We start from the raw sequence: 20,750 nt of genomic DNA, 5'->3' as shown, positions 1-20,750 counted from the left end.
ATTACATTATTGCAAAAAAAATGTTTTTTTCGTTTCTCTTCAAGGAAAATGTTTTAACCTTCATATTTTACATGTGCTATTTACAATAATTGTAGAAATTTTTCTTACGCATTGCTGCTTATGTTGTTTATCTTAACTACAGCTTAATCCACATACTGTGGGTGCCTCTGTTGTACATTATGCAATTCGATCCCGCAACTAAATTTCTTCAGTCTAAAGGTGATCCTCCTATTCCATGGATTAGGTGGAAGGAGGAATTTCTAACATATCTAAAGGTTATCGATGGAGAGAAAATGGGAAATGAAAGGAAGAAAAGTATGTTTCTTCATTGCCTAGGATCGGAGGGACAAGCTGTGTTTAGGGCACTTCCTATTGTTCAAGGGGATTTGGGAGGATTTGAGGAGGCAATGTTACGCATAGAGACTAGGTTTAAACCTACTACTAGTATTGCACTTAATAGATATAAGTTTTACACTAGAGCGCAAAGAGTCAGAATCATTTGATGATTTCTTGACTGCACTCAGGACACTAGTAATTTCTTGTAATTTTGGAGCCATATCTGACGAGATGATTAGGGATCAAATTATTGTAAATGTTCGAAGTAAAAAAACACAAGAACAACTATGGATATTAGGTAATCCCAGCTTGCATGATACTATTGCCACTGCAAAGGCATTTGAGCAATCTGATAAATGGATAAAGACCATACAAGATGTCAATTCTAAAGGTGAGAAATGTGAAAAGATTTGCGATGAGGTATGTGCTATGAATAATTCTAGTAAAAATTCTCAAACAGGAAAATTTGTTGGGAAAAACATCATATGCTATAGGTGTGGGAGCAATAGCCATGTAGTTTCATTTAAGTTTTGTCCAGCGATAGGTAAATAATGTAATAAATGTGGAAGATTGGGACACTTTTCTTAGGCTTGTAGGGATGATAATAAGAAAAACTTTAATAGGAATAGGAATTCTAACAAGAATAGTGAGGTTTCGTGTGTGAGGTGTGATCAACCTAGTGAAGTTACTTGTACTAGATGCGAGCATTCATCTTGTAATGATTACCAAGTGGAGAAAGGGATTGTTGTTTCATTAGTGAATGTAGGTAGTGTTGAGGGAGAAGCACTAAATTCTCCTAAGTGCATAGTTACATTTTTGGATGAAGATCTTAAGCTCATGGCAGATTCAGGATCTCCCTGGACTATTATAACAGAGTGTTATTTCAATGAAAAAGTTTGTGGTAAAAGATCCATTGAGGATTTGTGTCCTCCTGATATTGTGGCTCAAGGTTTTGATGATTCTGCTATTGATTTTATTGGATATGTGGCTTCTCAGATTGAGCTTAAAGGAAGGTCAGTTCTGATCAAATTGTATGTTGCTAAAATGGAGGTTAATGTCCTAGGTTGGAGGGACCAGTGGAAATTGGGTATCATTCTTAATCTTCGCAACAAAGAACCAGTAATCGTAGTTGAAGATAATATGGAGAGGTTTGACGTGGAAAAGGAATTTCCAGATGTTTTCTCAGGAAAATTAGGGAAACTTAAAGGTTTCACTCATGTTATCAAGCTCAAACAAGGTGTATCTCCAGCTAAACAAAAATTAAGGAATATCCCTATCAATGTCAGGGAAGAGTTAGGAAAAACGTTGAAAGAGATGTTAAGTGGAGGAGTGATTGATGAAATAGAATCGTCAGAATGGGTTTCTCCAGTGGTTCTTGTACGGAAACCTGACTAATCTTTGAGGATGTGCATTGACCTTAGAGCTCTAAATGCCGATATCATTATTGATTGGGGACTGGCACTTATTTCTCCTCAACAGACTTTTACCCAGAGCAAAAGATCAAACATCGCCGAAAAGAAGGAGAAATAGAAAGACAGAAAACTGTGACAAAGGGAGAAAGGAAGGACGAAAAAGAAACTGCAAGGGTGACATAAAGAGTGACATAAAGTGTCTGAGATGGATGAAAGAGGCTTGAGGTGGAATCAAGATTACACAGCCTTGGTATTCTGCTCCCCGACATGTGGTAGCAAAGACCACAACAAAAATTTGGGCACCAGCCCTTGTTCTTCTACAAATTTCGCACTGCCTGCTTTAGAGTCTCAAACACTGTTTAAACAATGCCAAAGACAAGATTACCAGTTACCAAGTCATGATGATAATCAGAACCAGAGGACTAGTTCTAAAGAACAATACAATGTGCATGGTGGCCTTTTGAATGACTGTGTGGCACCTGAAAGGCTATAGGAGGGGAAATGGGATGGGGTCTTTTATAAGACTGATACATTGGAAAACATTTGTTTTAGCTCTGGCTTAAGACCACAGCTGTCAGAAACCCTATTGTTACCAATTCTTTAAAATATACACAGTGTGGGCTTTGGGTACGCTCAAAGGAAGATATTTTTCTCACCTTACCTTTGGCTGTTAGGCATACCATTACACCTCTTATAGATTGCCTTCATTGCTGTGCATGAAGGAGCACACAGAATCATGACACACTGAATTCATACACACAACTACGCAGAAATGGTCAATGTTTTTTTTTTCATTACAGCTGACTCTTTTAATGATTTAGTGGAAGAATCACATTCTGTCTATTGAAGTGTTTTGAAGACATTGATAAACAAGTACAGGCAAAACCAGTAGCTGTGGCATTTAATTCCAACACACAGGCATGCACAGATGCTGTTTTTATACTTTCTCTCATTAAAGCCAGACCTTTTGGCTTTGCCAGTGCTTGTTTTTAAATTTTATTCAGACCATCGTTTAAGAAAAGTGACTGAAAGTAATCAACACATTCGTGGCCTTTAGTATTGATTATGTTTCTAACTGAGCATATTGTCCAACTGAGTGATCATGGGCTGCCATAGCAACAAGACAAAGAAATCAGAAAACCAGGAACACGCTACTGTCTCTGGAGTTTGGAAATTAAGTCTATGCTTCAAGGGCTGGGGTTTGTATTCAAAAAGGTATTGCAGCACACAGTAAAGTCCATTTTTGAAATAAAAATATTTTCCCAATGTACATTGCGTTTGTTGGTGCTCATTATTGGGGCATGTTCATGGGATATGCGCTCATTTATGAACAGATAGATAAGGTGGCATGCTGACCAACAGCACCCTCAAAAGAAGATCAGAATACTCAGGTGCTCCCGAGGAAATCCCATCAAGGTGTCCAGAGTGGAGCCAGAGGGTTCAGGTTGTTCAGCATGTCTTTGTTCCTCCCATGGAGCATAGCCTGTTCACCAACTCCCTGACTGGCTCCTTATATTCTTTGACGAGTACTCGCTTTCTGATGTCAACATTGGGGAATGTCATAACCCCCACCCAGGATATGGATGACAGTCTTATCCAATCATGATGCATGTGGCAATTGAACCCTAAGGATTTCGCTACTGTCCAATTAAATTATTATTGCATAATTACGGGACCTGATGAAGTTCAATCCTTTTGAACAAAATGCTTTGGTTATTTTCAGGCTGTTTTTATGAAACACAACAAAATGTAATAACGGAGATTTCGCGATACGCAGGATTGTGGGCTCCTTAATTACTGGGTGCACCCTTCCATATTTTCGTTTTCCATATGTTTTCTGCTTAGCGGCAGTTTCATGCAATGGCTGGTATTGAGGAAAGAGCACACCAAGCTTTGATTCACAGAACTGTGTGGGAGGTGAGGTTACAAATGTACACCATTGTTCTGGTTCTTTAAGCTGTTCATGGTAACCTAATTAGGATGACCGGGGGGGGCTTACTAAGAGCTGACTGTTTTTAATATCCATATCAGTGCCAAGGAGCCACTGAAAAATATTCATAACTTTTAAAGCTATTTTTTGCAGCATAGGACACATTCTTCATGGAAATGAGCGTTAGGAGTCAAGGACACCTCTAATCAGAGGGAGCATCCTGTGTCAGGGACAGACAGCAGGATCTCTGCCTGGGTGGAGATTTTGGGGTACAATGAGCATCCTGTGGAAGGAAGGGCATTCTGGGGCAGAGTGCTGAGTCTGTGCCCAGTTGGATATTTTGAGGCAAAGTGGACATCCTGTGTTAGGAAGGGCATTCAGGGGCAGAGGGCAGAGTCTTTGTCTGGATGGACATTTTGGGGCAAAGTTGACATCCTGTGTCAAAAAGTGCTTTCAAGAGTCGAGGGTGGAATCTGTCTTAGGTTCTTCTCAGTCTTTTTCTTTGCATGGAGAGTTGCACTCAGCACTTGGCATTGAAAGAGAGGGAATATTAAGAAGAAGAGTACATGGTAAGCATATGTGACAAGGACCCTACCCACTAGAATGCCCCATGCCATGTGTGCTTGCCAGGTAGTCAAAGGTGATACAGAGCACAAAACATGATGCACAGACACGAACAAGCATCAATGAAACACTCACCCTTGGACCAGGAGGCCCTTGAATCCCATGTTCTCCTTTCATGCCCATTTCTCCTGGCAGTCCGCGTTCTCCCCTCTGGCCTGAGTCGCCCTAGAATGAAGCAGAGTTATTTTAATGCTTGTGTTGGATTGTGAGTTACCATTGGCTCATGCTGCTGGTCACAGGTTAATAGTTTAGATGATGTATGTCCAACTTAGGGCTGTTTGAAGAAAAATATCGAGTTGTACATATTGGGAGACAGAAATATCTGAAATAAAATATCATGATACATAAATATAATCATGGCAAAATATCGTTGACAAGAATATCGATTTTTGAACTAATATTGTTTTATATATTATTAATGTTTTTAATATCAAAGTGCTCAAAAGTATGATTTTTTTATTATTTTAAGGTGTTTTAGTTGATATATAAATTGTATATGTTAGTATTGTTTATATAAATGTTATTATATATAATATTATAATTAAATAAGAATGATTCATTCATTGCTAATTATTGAACACTAATTATGTAACTTGATTCATTGTTTTTAGTTTTTTTATACACAATATATGTTTCATGTTAATTAATAGTTTTACATTAAGAGTTTCATTTTTTTGTACATTCATGGGTTTACTCATATATGTAATGTCTTTGAAGTGAAGTCCTCTCTACTCTTGCTTAGACTACAGTAGGAATAGTAAAAGTAACCCCTTTTGAAGTCAAACACTTTCCCTCTGTTGTACAGTGTGGAGCGGGAATAGCAAATTTCACCCATCCGAAATCCAACACTTTCCAGACTACTATACAAACTGGAGTGAGATTAGTCAATTGTATCCCTCTGAAGTCCAACACATTTCCTACTGTTGCACAGACTGGAGTGGGAATAGTAAATGTAATCCCTACGAAGTACACACATTCTCTACTTTTGCATAAACTAGAGTGGGAATAGTATAGTTAATATTCTGATACTCAAATAGTTTTCATAATATTGGTTAACTAGTTTTTATAGCATTAACTATAGTTTTTTATGTTTTATATTGTTTTTATTTTTTAATGTTTATAGTATTGTTAGTAAATGTGGTTTTTTTGGAGTTCAAAATATTTATATTGTATTTTATTGACTACTTTAATATATGTTTTCTTGAATTATATATATATATGTGTGTGTGTGTATATATATATGTACACATATATATATTAAACATTAATAAAAACATTTATTTTACATTATTTCTTAATTGTTTACATGTATTGCTATGAATATATATATAAATATATATATATATATATTCAAAGTAATGAATTCAAAATATTTAAAAAGTATAATGCAAAATAAATATGTCTTAAGTGTTACATATATATATATATATTTCTATATTTACATATATATACATATATATTTATCTACAGAGACTCAAACACATAAAGATGTGTGTGTGTGTGTGTTTATATAAGTATTTATAAATAGTATAAAAAATAATAGCAATTTATTTAATGTACATTATATTACATTTATATGTTAAAATATTTAACATTCACTACTTTAAACTCAATTTATAAAAAAACCCGATATTTTTGTATAGTTTTGGATGATATTAGTATCAAGGATATTTTGTTCCGCCATTTTGGTAATTACCTTTATAAGTATAGGAGCACGATATTGTGGTTAACAACCTTTTTGACACAATATTTTTGTCAATATTTCTTACCATGACATTGTGTCAGTGAACTCAATGTAGGACCGAGAGGGGTGGATCCTTGCCATAGTTTTAAAATTTTTAATGACCATTTTAGGGATTTACATTTTGGTTAATTGTGTGCTAATGCATTTTATATATAAATCTTAAAAATCTTGCATCGACCCGGCATTCTTACCCTGGTCCTGAGTTGGACACCTTGGATTTATACAAAGTTGAGACAAATTTGAATGCAAGTGCACCCATAACTATGGATTAAACCCAGATCTGTGACTGGGGGTCAATGTTTTGCCTATGTGCAACATTCCGTCCATCATCTTGTGTGTTTTGCTGTTCGCCCTATGTGGGAAGGGTATGCCCAGACGTGGGTCCCGTGCTCACTACGCCACTGGAGTCAAGCTATCCTGGCTGAAGAGGGGTGAAACCCCGAAACCGGTCCAAGGATGCTTGATTCCGGTCCAGGGAAGACATGACTTGGCAGTTCGGGCTGGACTGTTACCATGAAGCACAGGGTCAAGACTGATTTGCATATGGCCATGTCTGAACTGGGGTGGCGTGGTGAGCAAAATAACGATGGATTAAACCCAGATCTGTGACTGGGGGTGAATGTTTTGCCAATGTGCAACATTCCGTCCATCATCTTGTGTGTTTTGCTGTTCGCCCTATGTGGGAAGGGTATGCCCAGATGTGGGTCCTGTGCTCATTACGCCACTGGAGTCAAGCTATCCTGGCTGAAGAGGGGTGAAACCCCGAAACCGGTCCTAGGATGCTTGATTCCGGTCCAGGGAAGGCATGGCTTGGCAGTGCGGGCTGGACTGTTCCCATGAGGCACAGGGTCAAGACTGATTTGCATATGGCCATGTCTGAACTGGGGTGGCGTGATGAGCAAAATAACGATGGATTAAACCCAGATCTGTGATTGGGGGTGAATTTTTTGCCAATGTGCAACATTCCGTCCATCATCTTGTGTGTTTTGCTGTTCGCCCTATGTGGGAAGGGTATGCCCAGACGTGGGTCCTATGCTCACTACGCCACTGGAGTCAAGCTATCCTGGCTGAAGAGGGGTGAAACCGGTCATAGGATGCCTGATTCCGGTCCAGGGAAGACAAGGCTTGGCAGTGCGGGCTGGACTGTTCCCATGAGGCACAGGGTCAAGACTGATTTGCATATGGCCATGTCTGAACTGGGGTGGCGTGATGAGCAAAATAACGATGGATTAAACCCAGATCTGTGATTGGGGGTGAATGTTTTGCCAATGTGCAACATTACGTCCATCATCTTGTGTGTTTTGCTGTTCGCCCTATGTGGGAAGGGTATGCCCAGACGTGGGTCCTGTGCTCACTACGCCACTGGAGTCAAGCTATCCTGGCTGAAAAGGGGTGAAACCCCAAACCGGTCCTAGGATGCTTGATTCCGGTCCAGGGAAGACATCGCTTGGCAGTTCAGGCTGGACTGTTCCCATGAGGCACAGGGTCAAGACTGATTTGCATATGGCCATGTTCGAACTGGGGAGGCATGGTGAGAAAAATAACGATGGATTAAACCCAGATCTGTGACTGGGGTGAATGTTTTGCCAATGTGCAAAATTCCGTCCATCATCTTGTGTGTTTTGCTGTTCACCCTATGTGGGAAGGGTATGCCCAGACGTGGGTCCCGTGCTCACTACGCCACTGGAGTCAAGCTATCCTGGCTGAAGAGGGGTGAAACCCCCGAAACCGGTCCTAGGATGCTTGATTCCGGTCCAGGGAAGACATGGCTTGGCAGTTCGGGCTGGATTGTTCCCATGAGGCACAGGGTCAAGACTGATTTTCATATGACCATGTCTGAACTGGGGTGGCGTGGTGAGCAAAATAACGATGGATTAAACCCAGATCTGTGACTGGGGGTGAATGTTTTGCCAATGTGCAACATTCCGTCCATCATCTTGTGTGTTTTGCTATCATACTGGATGACCTTGACAACATTTTTTGTGATTGGAAGGAAAACACCCATGTATAATTGATACTGTCATCATTGACTATTCTCAACATGGTGACAAGTGGAGCAGCCGAGGTAGGCCTAATGTGTTTTGTTCTTTTTTGGTATTGTTTTACTAATATCTTCATAGGTCTTATATGGCGAATCATAGATTAGGTGCCTGATGTTGTCAATTTGGTTAATCATTACAGAATTACTACTTGTTTGGAGATTTTTGAGCACATCATATTTGATTGGCATTAGTATTGCTGATACTTGTTGCACAGATCATTTATTTGATATGTAATGCGTTGCTTTATGAAGCATGGGGGTCTCCATATAAATATGTATGCATGCTATACAAGCACACTTTGGTGAATTGGGTTACTATGGGACTTTTACTTTACATATGTCCCCTCTCTCTTTTTTAAGTTGTAATGTGCTCTTCCCTTACCTCATCTGGTGTAAAACCAACTATGCGTCTTTATCACCTTTAGACTCGTCTAATTTATTGTTTTCGCACCTCTCTCTTTTTGAATATATCTTGTACAGGGAGACTATAAATTCATGATTAACCTGATCCTTGATAGATACTCATAAACATTTGTAAGAAAAGTACCCTGTGTTTAATGCTGTTCTATTTTGTAGAGTTGGTGAACTACATAATTTATATGGAAACAATAATGTGTTATATATTTTTTATGTTTAGGTATTGTAACTTAAGGGAAAATTTACTTTTAATGAGTTTGTGGTTCAGTTTCTCATTTTTGTACAGCCACTCGAAGATTTTTTATGTAAGACACTATGTATGAAGTCTCGCTCTTTAAACTAGAATCAGATTTCATACATTTTAACATAATTAAAGTCATTTATGTAGTGCTTTTTTTGCAAATTTCAGCCCTGAAGAAGTCCTAGCAGTGTAGGACGAAACGCGTTGGCTGGAGGATTTTTGGGAAAATAAAAGAAAATTGTCAACCATCAATTGGATTAAGTGGCCTCTCTTGCATCAACTACTTTTTGATAGGAATATTATGGACATTTGAGAGATGTTACAAGAAGGGGTGGTGCGGTTCTGATTTAGTAAAAAACCTTTATTATTTATTAGGTACGAGAAGGCAGTGCAAAATCCAATGTTTCCTTTTCAATCCTGCCAAAAGGTATGTGTCATGGACTGGAGCAAAATCTATTTACTCCATTCTGTACTCTAGAAGTATCAAATATGGTGCAAAATAGGTTTCATCCATTCTTGCTTCAGTGCAGACCATAGAGACTCATGAGAGGGGGGTTTTACTACATGCAATGATTAGTAATGCTGCTAACGTAGCCCAACTCAGGAACTACATTGACCTTTTTATTCGTTCGTATACAAAAACATAACCCGAGTTGGCGACTTGAATCTTGAGAGAAAAGTGAAAAAAGCTAAGGACAATTGTCATTCAGAGGGCTAGATGGGCACATGCGGAAGACGGTAACTGATGCCATACTCTGCTTGTATGGAAGCCAGGCAAGGAGCTAGGGTAACTCAGTTTCACCTTCTGGACTAGAGGGCCATGCATAATTGGCTGTGGAAAGAAAATGGTGCCTGATCTCAAGGGTTCAATATAGTTATGGAATGTTTGTGTAATGGGACTGCTTGTTGGTTGTTGACAATGAAACTCTGCACAGCTAACAAGTCTCAATATTCCACAGCCAGGTGTGCACTTACGTCCTGCTGGAGGCTGCCTGTACTACATAAGCACCTGTGGGACTCTCTGCTTGTAGTGAGTACCTGTGCCCCATGCCTGGCAGTGGATGTCCACTTCTGCAGAGAAGACCAAGTTCCATGTCTTACTGTGTAACTCTACGCTGACTCTACGGCTCTGTGCCTTACTGTACCCCTGCTCTCTATTCTTTGTGCTCAATTTGGAAATCCCTACCACTGGAAGTTGTCTATACTTAACATCTCATTACAGAACTCCATGCTGGGGAGATAACATGTGTGGTACGCCTGGGTTTCCTAGCACAGACAGACACATATTAATTCCCTTATCATGTGTTCTGGCCTTCTCTGAGCATCAAGGAGATGAGTTCACGTTAACCTGTTTCTCATCCTCTTAGTAGGAATGCTGGTGGTCACTCACTGCAGCTGTCCAGGGGCAGGGCCTCTTTTTTAAGAGATACCTTTTTTTTAAAGGGACGTGCACATGTGGGATTCTTTGTACAATCTGGACAGGAGCATACCTTGGATCCTTTCAGGATGATGCTGTTATCTAAAGGGCCGAGCTGAAGAAACAGAAAAGTAGCATTAACCACAGAGTAATGTCTATACAGTCATTAAATAGATATTAGTTTTATTAAAAATTGGGCTATTTGTTCTTCTCTGCAGTGCACACTTTCGTTCATACACTCAGAATTCTCAGAGTCCAAAATAGAGCTCACAACACAATGGAAAGGAGCAAAGGTGGTGTCTGCACTGTAACAGGTTGTGACATATCTACACTGCAACAAACAACAAAATGATGGCAAGACAGCTTGACTTAAATCTCAGCCACTGGTGATGAGCTCCCTGACACATTCCAGAGCATTGTTTTTCACCCACTATTCAATTCTAAACAGAGACGAGCCATAGGCCAATGACCTTTGGTCCTGCTCCAATAGGAGAAGTCCAGCCCAAAATGCCAGTCCACGTCCTCTCCACACAGGGACACAAGCAATCTCAGACTGGTTTCAGCCTATTTATGCCCCATCAGTGAAGGACAGCATGAGGTCTGTGGCACAGTGAGCACATGGCTTAGGTTTGGGAATATCCATTGCACTTGGAATATCTACAGTTAAAGAAAAAACTGATGAAAGGAATATAATAATAATTTCAGTCACTGGTGTTCGCTCGGGCACATTCCTCAATATGGAGCTCTAGACAGAGACCAACCAAATGCAAATGAGTTTTAGTCCTGCTCCAATGGAACAGTACAGCCTGAGCTAACAGGCCAGGTCCCCTAGAATTTTGACTCTTTTGTTCTCTCTCTTTGGGGGGTTTTTATCTTCTCCGTGCCCTTGTGATCTTAATCGTTTAGAGGCTAGCGCCAGGATACCAATTGGTGACAAAGCACTATATAAATTCTTTCAATAAATATAAAAAAATGTTGGGTACACAAACAATCCCAGACCAGTTTCGGCCTATTTAGGCCTTGGAAGTGAGGCACATCGGGCTGGACTTTTTCTATTGAAATAGGAACAAGGCAGATTTGCATATGGCTACTTCCTGTATGGGGAGGGCCAAAAAACGATGGTCTGAGTTATTACCAATGGCTAGGATTAATTCAAGCATTCCGCCCATCACTGTAATTTTCTCACTATATCTACAATGAAAACGGTGGTAAATAAAGGAAGATAGTTTGACACGTTCTCGCCAACAAATGTTTTCAACTATAAACAAATCATAAATGTCCATACATTCAAATAATCAATAAACACCACAAAATCCTTGGGTCTATACACACAACATTATGAGTGTGTGGCAAACCACAACTGAAAATTAACAAGTCTATCAACACAGAACCAATGGCTATGCCCCACAGGATAAACTGTGGGCACTTCCCTTTTCAGGACGAAATCCCTCACTCACCAAAGGTGACCGGCTTCATCATATGGGATTCTCCTCCCTCCGGTTACAGGCTCATTTGTTCTGGAGTACCGACGGAGAGAGCGGTGCCCCCTTCCTGAGCTGTTGCCAGGTTGAGGTGGGTTGTTTACCCAGCAATTGCGGGTAATTCTTCCCTGAGGAACAGATGGACTGAGTCACGTTTCTGTTCATGTATGCTTTTTTGTGTTTAAATCACTTGCACACTCACGCAACAGCACCATTATAGATCCTGATGAAAGCCATGCCCACGGTTGGGCTCTGAGCTGAAACATGTTGACCATTACTTTCCACTCCACCAATGCGGTTTAAATCCATACCGCTGGTGCACTGTCTTCTAACCCTGGCAGTGGGTGTATCAGAATAAAGCACACAGTTTTACGCTCCCTAGCCAGTTCTAGCTTCACTTCCTTCACATTTACTTTTGGCTTTGCGCTGCACCCTCAATCATACTATTCTCATCATATGTGGATTTAGAAGGTTCCACAAATATCTGAAAACATCCCTGAGCTCCTCCCTCGCAGAGAGGGGGTTGTAGCCCTCAAAGGAACTAGGTTTTTCCTTTGAGAGGAGAATCCCATATGATGAAGCCGGTCACCTTTGGTGAGTGAGGGATTTCATCCTGATAAGGGAAGTGCCCACAGTGTATGCTGTGGGGCATAACCATTGGTTCTGTGTTTATAGACTTGTTAATTTCCAGTAGTGGTTTGCCACACACTCATAATGTTGTTTGTATAGACCCAAGGATTTCGTAGTGTTTATTGAGTATTGTTTGGGGAGAAAATCCTGTGTGGTCTCTAAAACTTCCCTAGGACCCTCCTGCTTTGAACTGTTTTGATTTGGTAACATACATTCAAATAACCAAACATAACGATGTATACAGAATTTAAAAAAAATGATACAGTTTGATCTGTAGTAAAATATACATTCTCCATAACAATAGATACAACACAACATTACTGACTGAAGCTCCTACCCTACAGCATGTTGTAAGGGATTTATCCCAGCCTCAAAGTATGAACTAAAGCTGTAATCATGCACATTTCAATAACAAAACATATTAAAATAAGGCTTGCAAGTTCACCAATAGCTTCACTGGTCAGAGGAAGCCAAATCAGTGATCCATACATGAGTGCCAAAATAATTTTCTTTGTCTATGCTTTTAACATTAGCCTGTAAGAAACACACTCAAGTTTACAGGTAAACCTTGAAGATGCATTGGACAATAACTACACAGTGTTTCTTGATTATAAACACAGGACTCCATAATAAATTAGAGGTAATTAGCAGGCCTAGTGTTTGCATTCTCAGCTGAGGAGAAACGTGTCCCGCCTACACTCCTTTTTCGACACACTTTTGTTAGTCCGAGGGTCATCAGAAGAGAAGGGCAGCCGGGGCTCTTCGCCCTGGACCCTGTGCTTTTTGGGGCCCCGTGCTCCAATTATAAGATGTATTTAAATAATAAAAAAGCAGGTCTGACCTGCTCTTTCATGATGCAGCTAACAATGCTACACCACTGGGTAGCCCTTAATGGTGTGTGTTCTCCTTTCCCAGCATATACATTTTTTTTAGTTACAAGGAGCTCCTTTATTACCAGCCAGAGAAGGCCCCGCATAACATGTTGCCCTGAACCCCACAAAACATTGACATCTCTCAAAAATGTTAAGCACTCACAGGCATGTTGCAAACTGTTTATGGTTTGGTGGTGTGTTGTAATTGACTTCTTTTGTAGCAAAGAAGCAGAGGGGCTGCTAAATACTTTGCAACATTAAGGATATAAAAAATATAAAAATAGATGAAATGAAAAATCATGCACTAGAACATGCGATATGTAACGTGCATTATTTGTAACAAGGTAAACTCCACAGACTCTTTTACCAGAATTCTAGCTCGTACTGATGGTGTTGGTGACCAATGGACAAACTAGTGAGAGGTGTAACAATGCTCTAACGTGAGGATTGAACATGATTACAAGACCAAAGATATCTTTGGAGGGTTCCATGTGTTTATCTTGGGGTCATTAATCACTTTGAGATTAGTATCCGGTGATTCTTCTCGAAGTGGTTAATGTTGGACCTCTTATTCTAATAATTTTTTTTCAATAACCTCGGGATTATTTTCTCATTTTGTCACAGAAGTTTCTTCTTTTTAAAATGTATTATTTGTTTTTTAATTAATATCTGTGGACAAACCCCCTTTACTTCTTTTACCTCATCCCTTTATTGTTTACCTTTTATGTACTTTTTCTAATTAATCATACCCTTCTTTTTTAATAACTTAATGTCATTAATGTCATTATCTAAATAAAAGAGGGAGTTTGCCAAATGCCATCATTTCATTTTTTTCTTTACTATTCCTTTCTTTTAGTTTTTCTTTCATGTTATCCCAAATCCATAACTCCTAATACTTACCATTGTATTTGCCATTGTTTTTCTTTTATTTATATAATTACCCCAATATTGCAATACTCTGGCATAATGAAACTATGAAAATAGTTGCCATTTTCGGCCTCATTATATGGCGAGACCACACCACTATATCTCTCCTATCAAAACCTACTAGCCCTACCTACATTCAGCCTCAGAGTATCTATGCCTTTGACTCAGTTCAGTGGTCCTCTGCCTTTCAGCAAGGTTCACACTATAGAAATAGTGCATACATATAAATGGACTACATTAATAAATGAGGCTATGTATCTGGGCACTATGACGTACAAGGACCATTGGAATGGAATTCACAATAGGCAAGGTTGTGCGTATTGGCTTTATGATCAATAAGGCTGTTTTAAGAGGCTTTTTGATATGCAAAGGTTGTGTATATGAGCATCATGATAAGCAAGGACTACTGTACAAAGAATTCAGGATATATAAGGCTATGTATATTGACACCATGACGTAAAGACTCTTTATATGGGCTTCAAGATATAGGCAATACTGTGTATTTAGAAAGCTGTGCCCACGGCCTTCTAATGGATGTCATGATATAGGTGGCTGCCTATAATTTCTTCATGCTACGCAAGGAAGGTATACATAGGCTATATAATATACATACATTTTTTATAAAAAGGTTTGTCGATGTGCCATGTATATAGCTTTCTTAATACATAAAGTTTTCTTTAGACGCTTCATGATATGCAAAGGCTGTGCACACAGACTTTATTAATAAAGGATTTGTACATAGGCTTCACGAAATGCATAATGTGAACAGGGGCTTTTTGAAATAGGTAATAAAATGTATTTAGATTTCATGAAATAGAAAACTGTGCATATGTCTTTATATTGAAAGTCTGTTTATATAGCTTCATAATATACAAGGCTTTGTCTATGGGCTTCGCGGATTCCAAAGAACGCATAGAGGCTTCATTAATAGACAATCTTTTGTATTTAGCTTCATGATACGAAAAAACTGTGTATATGGGCTTTATAATATACAGTATATGGTGGTATATATGGATATATAAGGAGAGGCTTCAAAAATCACAAAAGCTATTAATAAAGATATTTTTGATAGCAAAGGCTGTGTATATTGGTTTCATAATATTGAGGTCTGTGCATTTACTCTATATTGGTATATACTTCCTATGTGAGCATCATGATCCAGGAGTCTTTACACATAGACACCATTTTATGGAGCAGTTTTGATAATATTGAAAGGCTGGATATGATAAAAGGTTGGATACTGTGCATGGACTTGATAGTATAGAACACTGTGAGGCCTAAGCATTCACAAAGGTAAATTTGCACCTGAGTAAATCTATAAGTGTAAATTTACTCTTACACTTAGGCCCTTATTAGGACTGCGGCATTCCATGTGACCGCCGTAGTCATGGTGGCAGTCCGACCACTGCCACACTGCGGGATCGCCCGCAATATTATAAGTGTGGTGGTTGGACTGCCGCAGATCAAGGATCCTGTGGCGGTCTGGTAGCGGTTCGAGGCCAAAATATGCTGGCGGTGCAGCAGTGGCACCACCGAGCATATTTTGAGTTGGCTCACCATCACCCTTTTCATGGCGGTTGCACTGTCATGAAAAGAGTGGCAGTGAGGCAACAAAGGGGACCCTACTGGACCTCCTTGTGCCTCACTGCACAGGGTGCATGCAGGGGGGCACATGTTGTGCTTCCCTGTAGATTTTCATTCCCAGTTCCTGCACAGGAAAGAATGCACAACATGGTGCATTCCTTCCCATGCAGAAACGTGCACTGGTGGACCTGCAGCGGTGCTGTTTAAGGCTCACAATGAGCCTTCTTTGAACAACACCACCGTGGGACCGCCACACAGCCCGTCCACCAGACCACAAAATTACCTGTAATCTGGAAGGTGGGTGGGCAGACAGGCAGTGGTGAGTTTTGAGGTCCTGGAGTGGATCGGTGGCGTGCCGCCAGCTCCAGGACCGCCGAAAATCAAAATAATGCTCTTAGCAGGAAATTTCCTAGTTTTGGTTGTTCAACATTTCTGAATGTAAATTTACTACAAAGAGTAGACTTACAGGTCTCCACCCTGAAACACAACGTGGAGCATCCCTGAAACACTAGTAACTTTTCACATGGAGGTTTAAATCTCTGCCACCAGGTTTGGTTAAGTATTGGGACATTTCTAAACGTTTCTTACACTTAAAAATAAAGTAAAATGTTTTGATGGTAAATATTAATGTAGATTACTTTTATACATTTATTTTCAATGCAAAACTAAATAAATGCCACAGCACTCTTAACTTAATTTCGAATTCATTATTTAAATATTTTAAATTTATCATGTAAAATGTAAAATATTTTTCAAATATGTATTAAAATTCTTGCCTAAATTAAAATGTTTATATTTATTATGTATTAAAAATTACTAAAAGTTATTTATATAATTAATGTCACCTAATTTAATTATTAAAAAATGCAAATACATTTATTTTAAATTAAAAAAGCGTATTAATATATTTTACAATAAAATAATATTTATTGTTATCTACTTAACATTTTTAAACATTAAAATACTTTTCAACATATTTTTAAAATGTCAAAATAAATTAATTTATCTTAACAATATTTCCAATGAGTTTTTTATTTTAAGTCCCATTTTTGGCTGTACTAACTATAGAAGTGCAGTTTGTGATTTGCACTAGGCTCACTCTTTTGAGGTGGGTGTTTGTCCATCCCTACACCCCTTCTTAGCCCTCCCCTTACCCCCTTACCCGTCCCTATGCTCCTCCCTCTTAACAGTAAGCATTCCCTATTCTCCTGCCATTTCTTCATCCGTCCCACATACATTTACTACTAAACCGTGGGCATACATGTGCATGTTTTCCCCGCAGATCTTTGCTCTGTAAAGATAGTAGGGGCAGAGGTGTAGACCTCCGCACCCATGTTTTGTGAATAGCATTTTGTAATGTGTGAGTAGTACTATTGTAGTATACTACTAAATGTACTACAACATGCAGTTTATGAATAGGCCCCTATGTATTTGGTTACATACCACACATACTACACTCATATAGATTAACATCAGCTCTTTAACGCATGTTGTGTTAATTTTTACAGTGATTTTTGTACCAGTGTAGGAAAAATATATGCCAATACACCAAGAGTTACTATTGCTTATAACATAAAATGCAGTCCATATATGCTGAGCCCGCCTTATATGCAGGTGAATGCACGGGTGAGAAGGTGAAATAAATTGTACTTACGAATGCACCAGGGGGTCCAGGTAATCCCTAAAAAAATATAAAAGAGAAACTCAGTGTCAACTAAACTTTGACTTACAAGCAGCACCATTATGGGACTGCTCTTTACTCCAAAAGCAATAGGTTTTGTGAAGCCCCTTTGCATGGGTGCTGAAGTTCTTTTCATTGGCAAATGCACAGACATGACCAGTGGCAAAAGAATCCATTTAGGTCATATAGTTCCAAAATCCACTCTCCTATATAGCTCTCTTGTCCATCACTACCATATTACTGATTGTCCTAAAGTTTGCCCACCAAGATTTCCTCTGTTGCCTTTGTTGGACAGTCCAGCCATCATGCCCCCAATCTCTCCACTTTCACTTGAGGTGCCTGATGGAAAAGAGTTCAGTGTTGAAAAGAATTGTGAGAAAGATCATTATCATGCTCACCTGACTTAAATCGTGAGATGTTTTTGTTCTCCCAGGTTAAGAGAGGTATCATTTGTGAACATATTGAAATCTTTGCTTTCTCCTGATTTCAGTACCTTCTGAACTTTCACTTGTAAGATCACTAGAATGGCCTTTTTAGGTCTCGCCTGGCATAAGACTGCGCAGACATGCGCAATCTCACTGGCGAGATTGAATGATTTAGAGAAAATTTCTGTAGTGGGCTTTAAGCCCCGCCCCTCTTTTCCATTGGCTGGCGTCACCGTATATGCTAAACGGTGGCCAGCCACTGGAAAAGAGCGTCTAGTGGCGTTCAGTTTTCTCTTTTAGAGCTGTCCCAGTTGGACTGGCTCGGTTCCTTTATGTCTGTGGTAAAAGGTTTTCTTATCTTTATGGGGCCATGTGTTTCAAACACATGGCCCCATAAAGACAAGAAAACCTTTCATGCGTGGCCTGCCTCTGCCGTGGAGGGGGGTGTCAGGGCGCCCTCCCGCTCTCTCGCTTCCTGCCCTAGTTCCTCATTGTTTCACCTACTCAATATGATGAAACAAACGCACAGGGGGTAGGCAACTAACGTGCTAGTGCTCTCACCAGCGTTTGGGATTTGGTTTCGGTACAGTTGTTGTACTTTGGCTGAACTTCGAAATAATGAACTGTTAGACAGATGCACATTTTTAAATACGAGCAGTAAAGTATATATTGTACGTCAAAAAGTGTATGTCTTCATGAATAAAAAATAGGCATGCCTCTTAAAAAGGTTACAAAATGACTGATATATAATTGTATTATGCTATGTTTCTATGAAAGTTTATTGTTATCTCCTCCTGGCAGTTAGTTGTTATCGCTGGTTGAAGCAATGATTAATGCAGATATCTTTCGGTTTCGAAAGGAAGCAGAGCCTGATATCCGCTTCTGCGCCATCTTGGAATGAGACAGCACCGGCAGCCATCAGCAACAGGTTAAGCGGTAGATCCAGCGCAGTGTTCAAGAGCTTGTGAACAGCACATAAGCAGCCCCGGAGCACTGTGTAAGCTGAGGTAGACAATGCTGTCCATCCCACGGCACGAGGAAAGTCTGCGCATGGCGGACTATCACTACAGTGGACCGGTAGAACACAGATTCTCCCCATACACCTTCAACGGCGGGTAAGGCCGCGCTGCTCTATGGGTGGATTATTGTGAGCACTCCAAAATTCTCCGTGTGGCTAGGACTTCACCCACGCATTAGGTTGGTTGTTGCCGGTGTCATTTATTTTTCATAGCCTGCAAATGGCTAAAGGCGGGCGCATGTCCCACCTCTTTAGCAAAGGTTCACTCCCAGAGCGTTTTGCTTTTGGGAGCAAGCAGCGGCGCGCAGAGGTGGCAGCTGCATTCCTTGTGGGTCAGTTTAAGGGGGGCTACGGTGAGAGGTATGCCTCCCGCGGAGGGCAGCTAATTACCATTGGGGGTGCAGTATAGTTTGCTAATGTTTGACTCTAACCCTATTTTACCCTTGATGTAGTGGCGCGGGCCAGGTGCTCACAAATGCCTCTGGATGCTACGCCATGAGGCAGGATAATGGATCACCAGAGGGTGTGGGGTCACTGTTTGGTCTCTGATAACCGGTCCTGTCCCGTGTCTTTTCCTGCACGGTTCTCCAATGGTGGACTGGGTTCACTACCATGGTCAGCGCATAGCTGTGAGGCTGGTATAATGAAGACTCAAAGTGGCACAAGAACTGCGGGTTAACTTCCAACCTCCAGTTACCTCTTATATAGCTGCTTACATAGTTATCTCACTGTCGCCTTCTCGAGATGCATCACCACCAGATAGAAGTACCACCTTCCCTTTCACTGTGGTTAGCCTTCTTAAAAAAAAAAAAAAAAAGGTCTCGCCTTTCATTAAGTTAAAGCCATTTGCTTTGCTATACAATACCATTAGCAAAGCAAATGGCTTTAACTTAATTAAAGGCAAGGCCTATTGCATTTTCAATGCTTGTTCTAAATAGCATAGCAGTACGCATGTGAAACCAGAAAGAGTAAAACTAAAAAGGAGCTATGAATGTGCTATGTGTTTGAGGAAGTTAGATATCAATTTAAATCTTCGATAAAATCCTACAAAATACAAAAAATGGGATCCTACTCCTCGTCAATATATTGCACTATCCAAACTTGCAGATCAAATCAGTATGGCGCACCCCAGATTTTGTAGATGCTTTTGGACAAACAAATACCAAAGGAAAACAAAACAATGCATGTAACCTGTTAGTGTATTTATGTGAATTGGAAAACTAAAATCGTATGAATGTCAAAAGAAGGCCAAGAATAGAAGAAAACGTGTTTAGCAACCTCGCTCAAGATGGAACGGCCCAAGGCAGAAGCGCCAGAAGATTCCCCATATTATTTGCCATAAAACACTCTCAGAGCTTGGGTTTCTCCAAGTTTGTTGATATTAAAATAAGTACATTCTCTGTTCCACAACTCACAATATTGCCTTTGTCGCCCTTCTCGCCAGTGGTACCCTGTAGAAGAAAAAGAACAGAGCATCAGCGTGGAGTTTCCATCGACATGGCAAAAGGAAGGTCCTTAGTCGCCCAAGAGAGCAACAAATGTGTACTTCCACAACTGTACAGTTTCTTCACGCAAAAGAAGCAACCTTTTTTCACTGTCAGAAGCAGATTGTTTGTGCTATCAATTCTACTCAGTGAGGTGTGCTTCCAGCTTCAGATTAGCTCATTCAGAAGGCATGAACATCTGATCTCACTCTACTATCCAAAATTGGGAGGAGCGTCTAATCTCCAGTAGAATGCACTTTAAAGACAGAACATATGCATCGTACATAAATGAAGCTGGATGACACAAACCTCTTTACTTGCCCTCACCTTGTTTGATATCAAAACGTTAGCTTGATGCATAACACAGAAACCAATTACTGCAGTCTTATTCCAAATACACAGTAGGTGCCTGAGTGAGTTGTGCTATTTCAGGGTGGCACAAATCTAAGTGATGCCTTGATCCTCAAGAAACAGGCTCACATAACT

At 40.0% G+C, this 20,750-nt stretch overlaps 1 protein-coding gene across 1 annotated transcript in view; it reads right to left on the bottom strand.

The window, feature by feature from the left end:
* LOC146855703 (uncharacterized) overlaps positions 1–20,750 on the bottom strand; it is a 1,104,791-nt gene that overhangs the window by 530,815 nt on the left and 553,226 nt on the right. The window contains exons 53-56 of the mRNA XM_085653597.1: positions 20,196–20,231; positions 17,311–17,337; positions 10,236–10,277; positions 4,378–4,467 (exon numbers count right to left, since the gene is read on the bottom strand). Of these exons, the coding sequence (XP_085509723.1) occupies positions 4,378–4,467; positions 10,236–10,277; positions 17,311–17,337; positions 20,196–20,231 (195 nt within the window). The remainder of the gene's footprint in view (positions 1–4,377; positions 4,468–10,235; positions 10,278–17,310; positions 17,338–20,195; positions 20,232–20,750) is intronic.

This window comes from Triturus cristatus, chromosome 4_1 (assembly GCF_964204655.1).
Source record: "Triturus cristatus chromosome 4_1, aTriCri1.1, whole genome shotgun sequence".
NCBI classification, from domain to species: Eukaryota; Metazoa; Chordata; class Amphibia; order Caudata; family Salamandridae; genus Triturus; species Triturus cristatus.
Note: the sequence above shows the minus strand (reverse complement) of the source record. Positions and strands in the feature narration are given on the sequence as shown.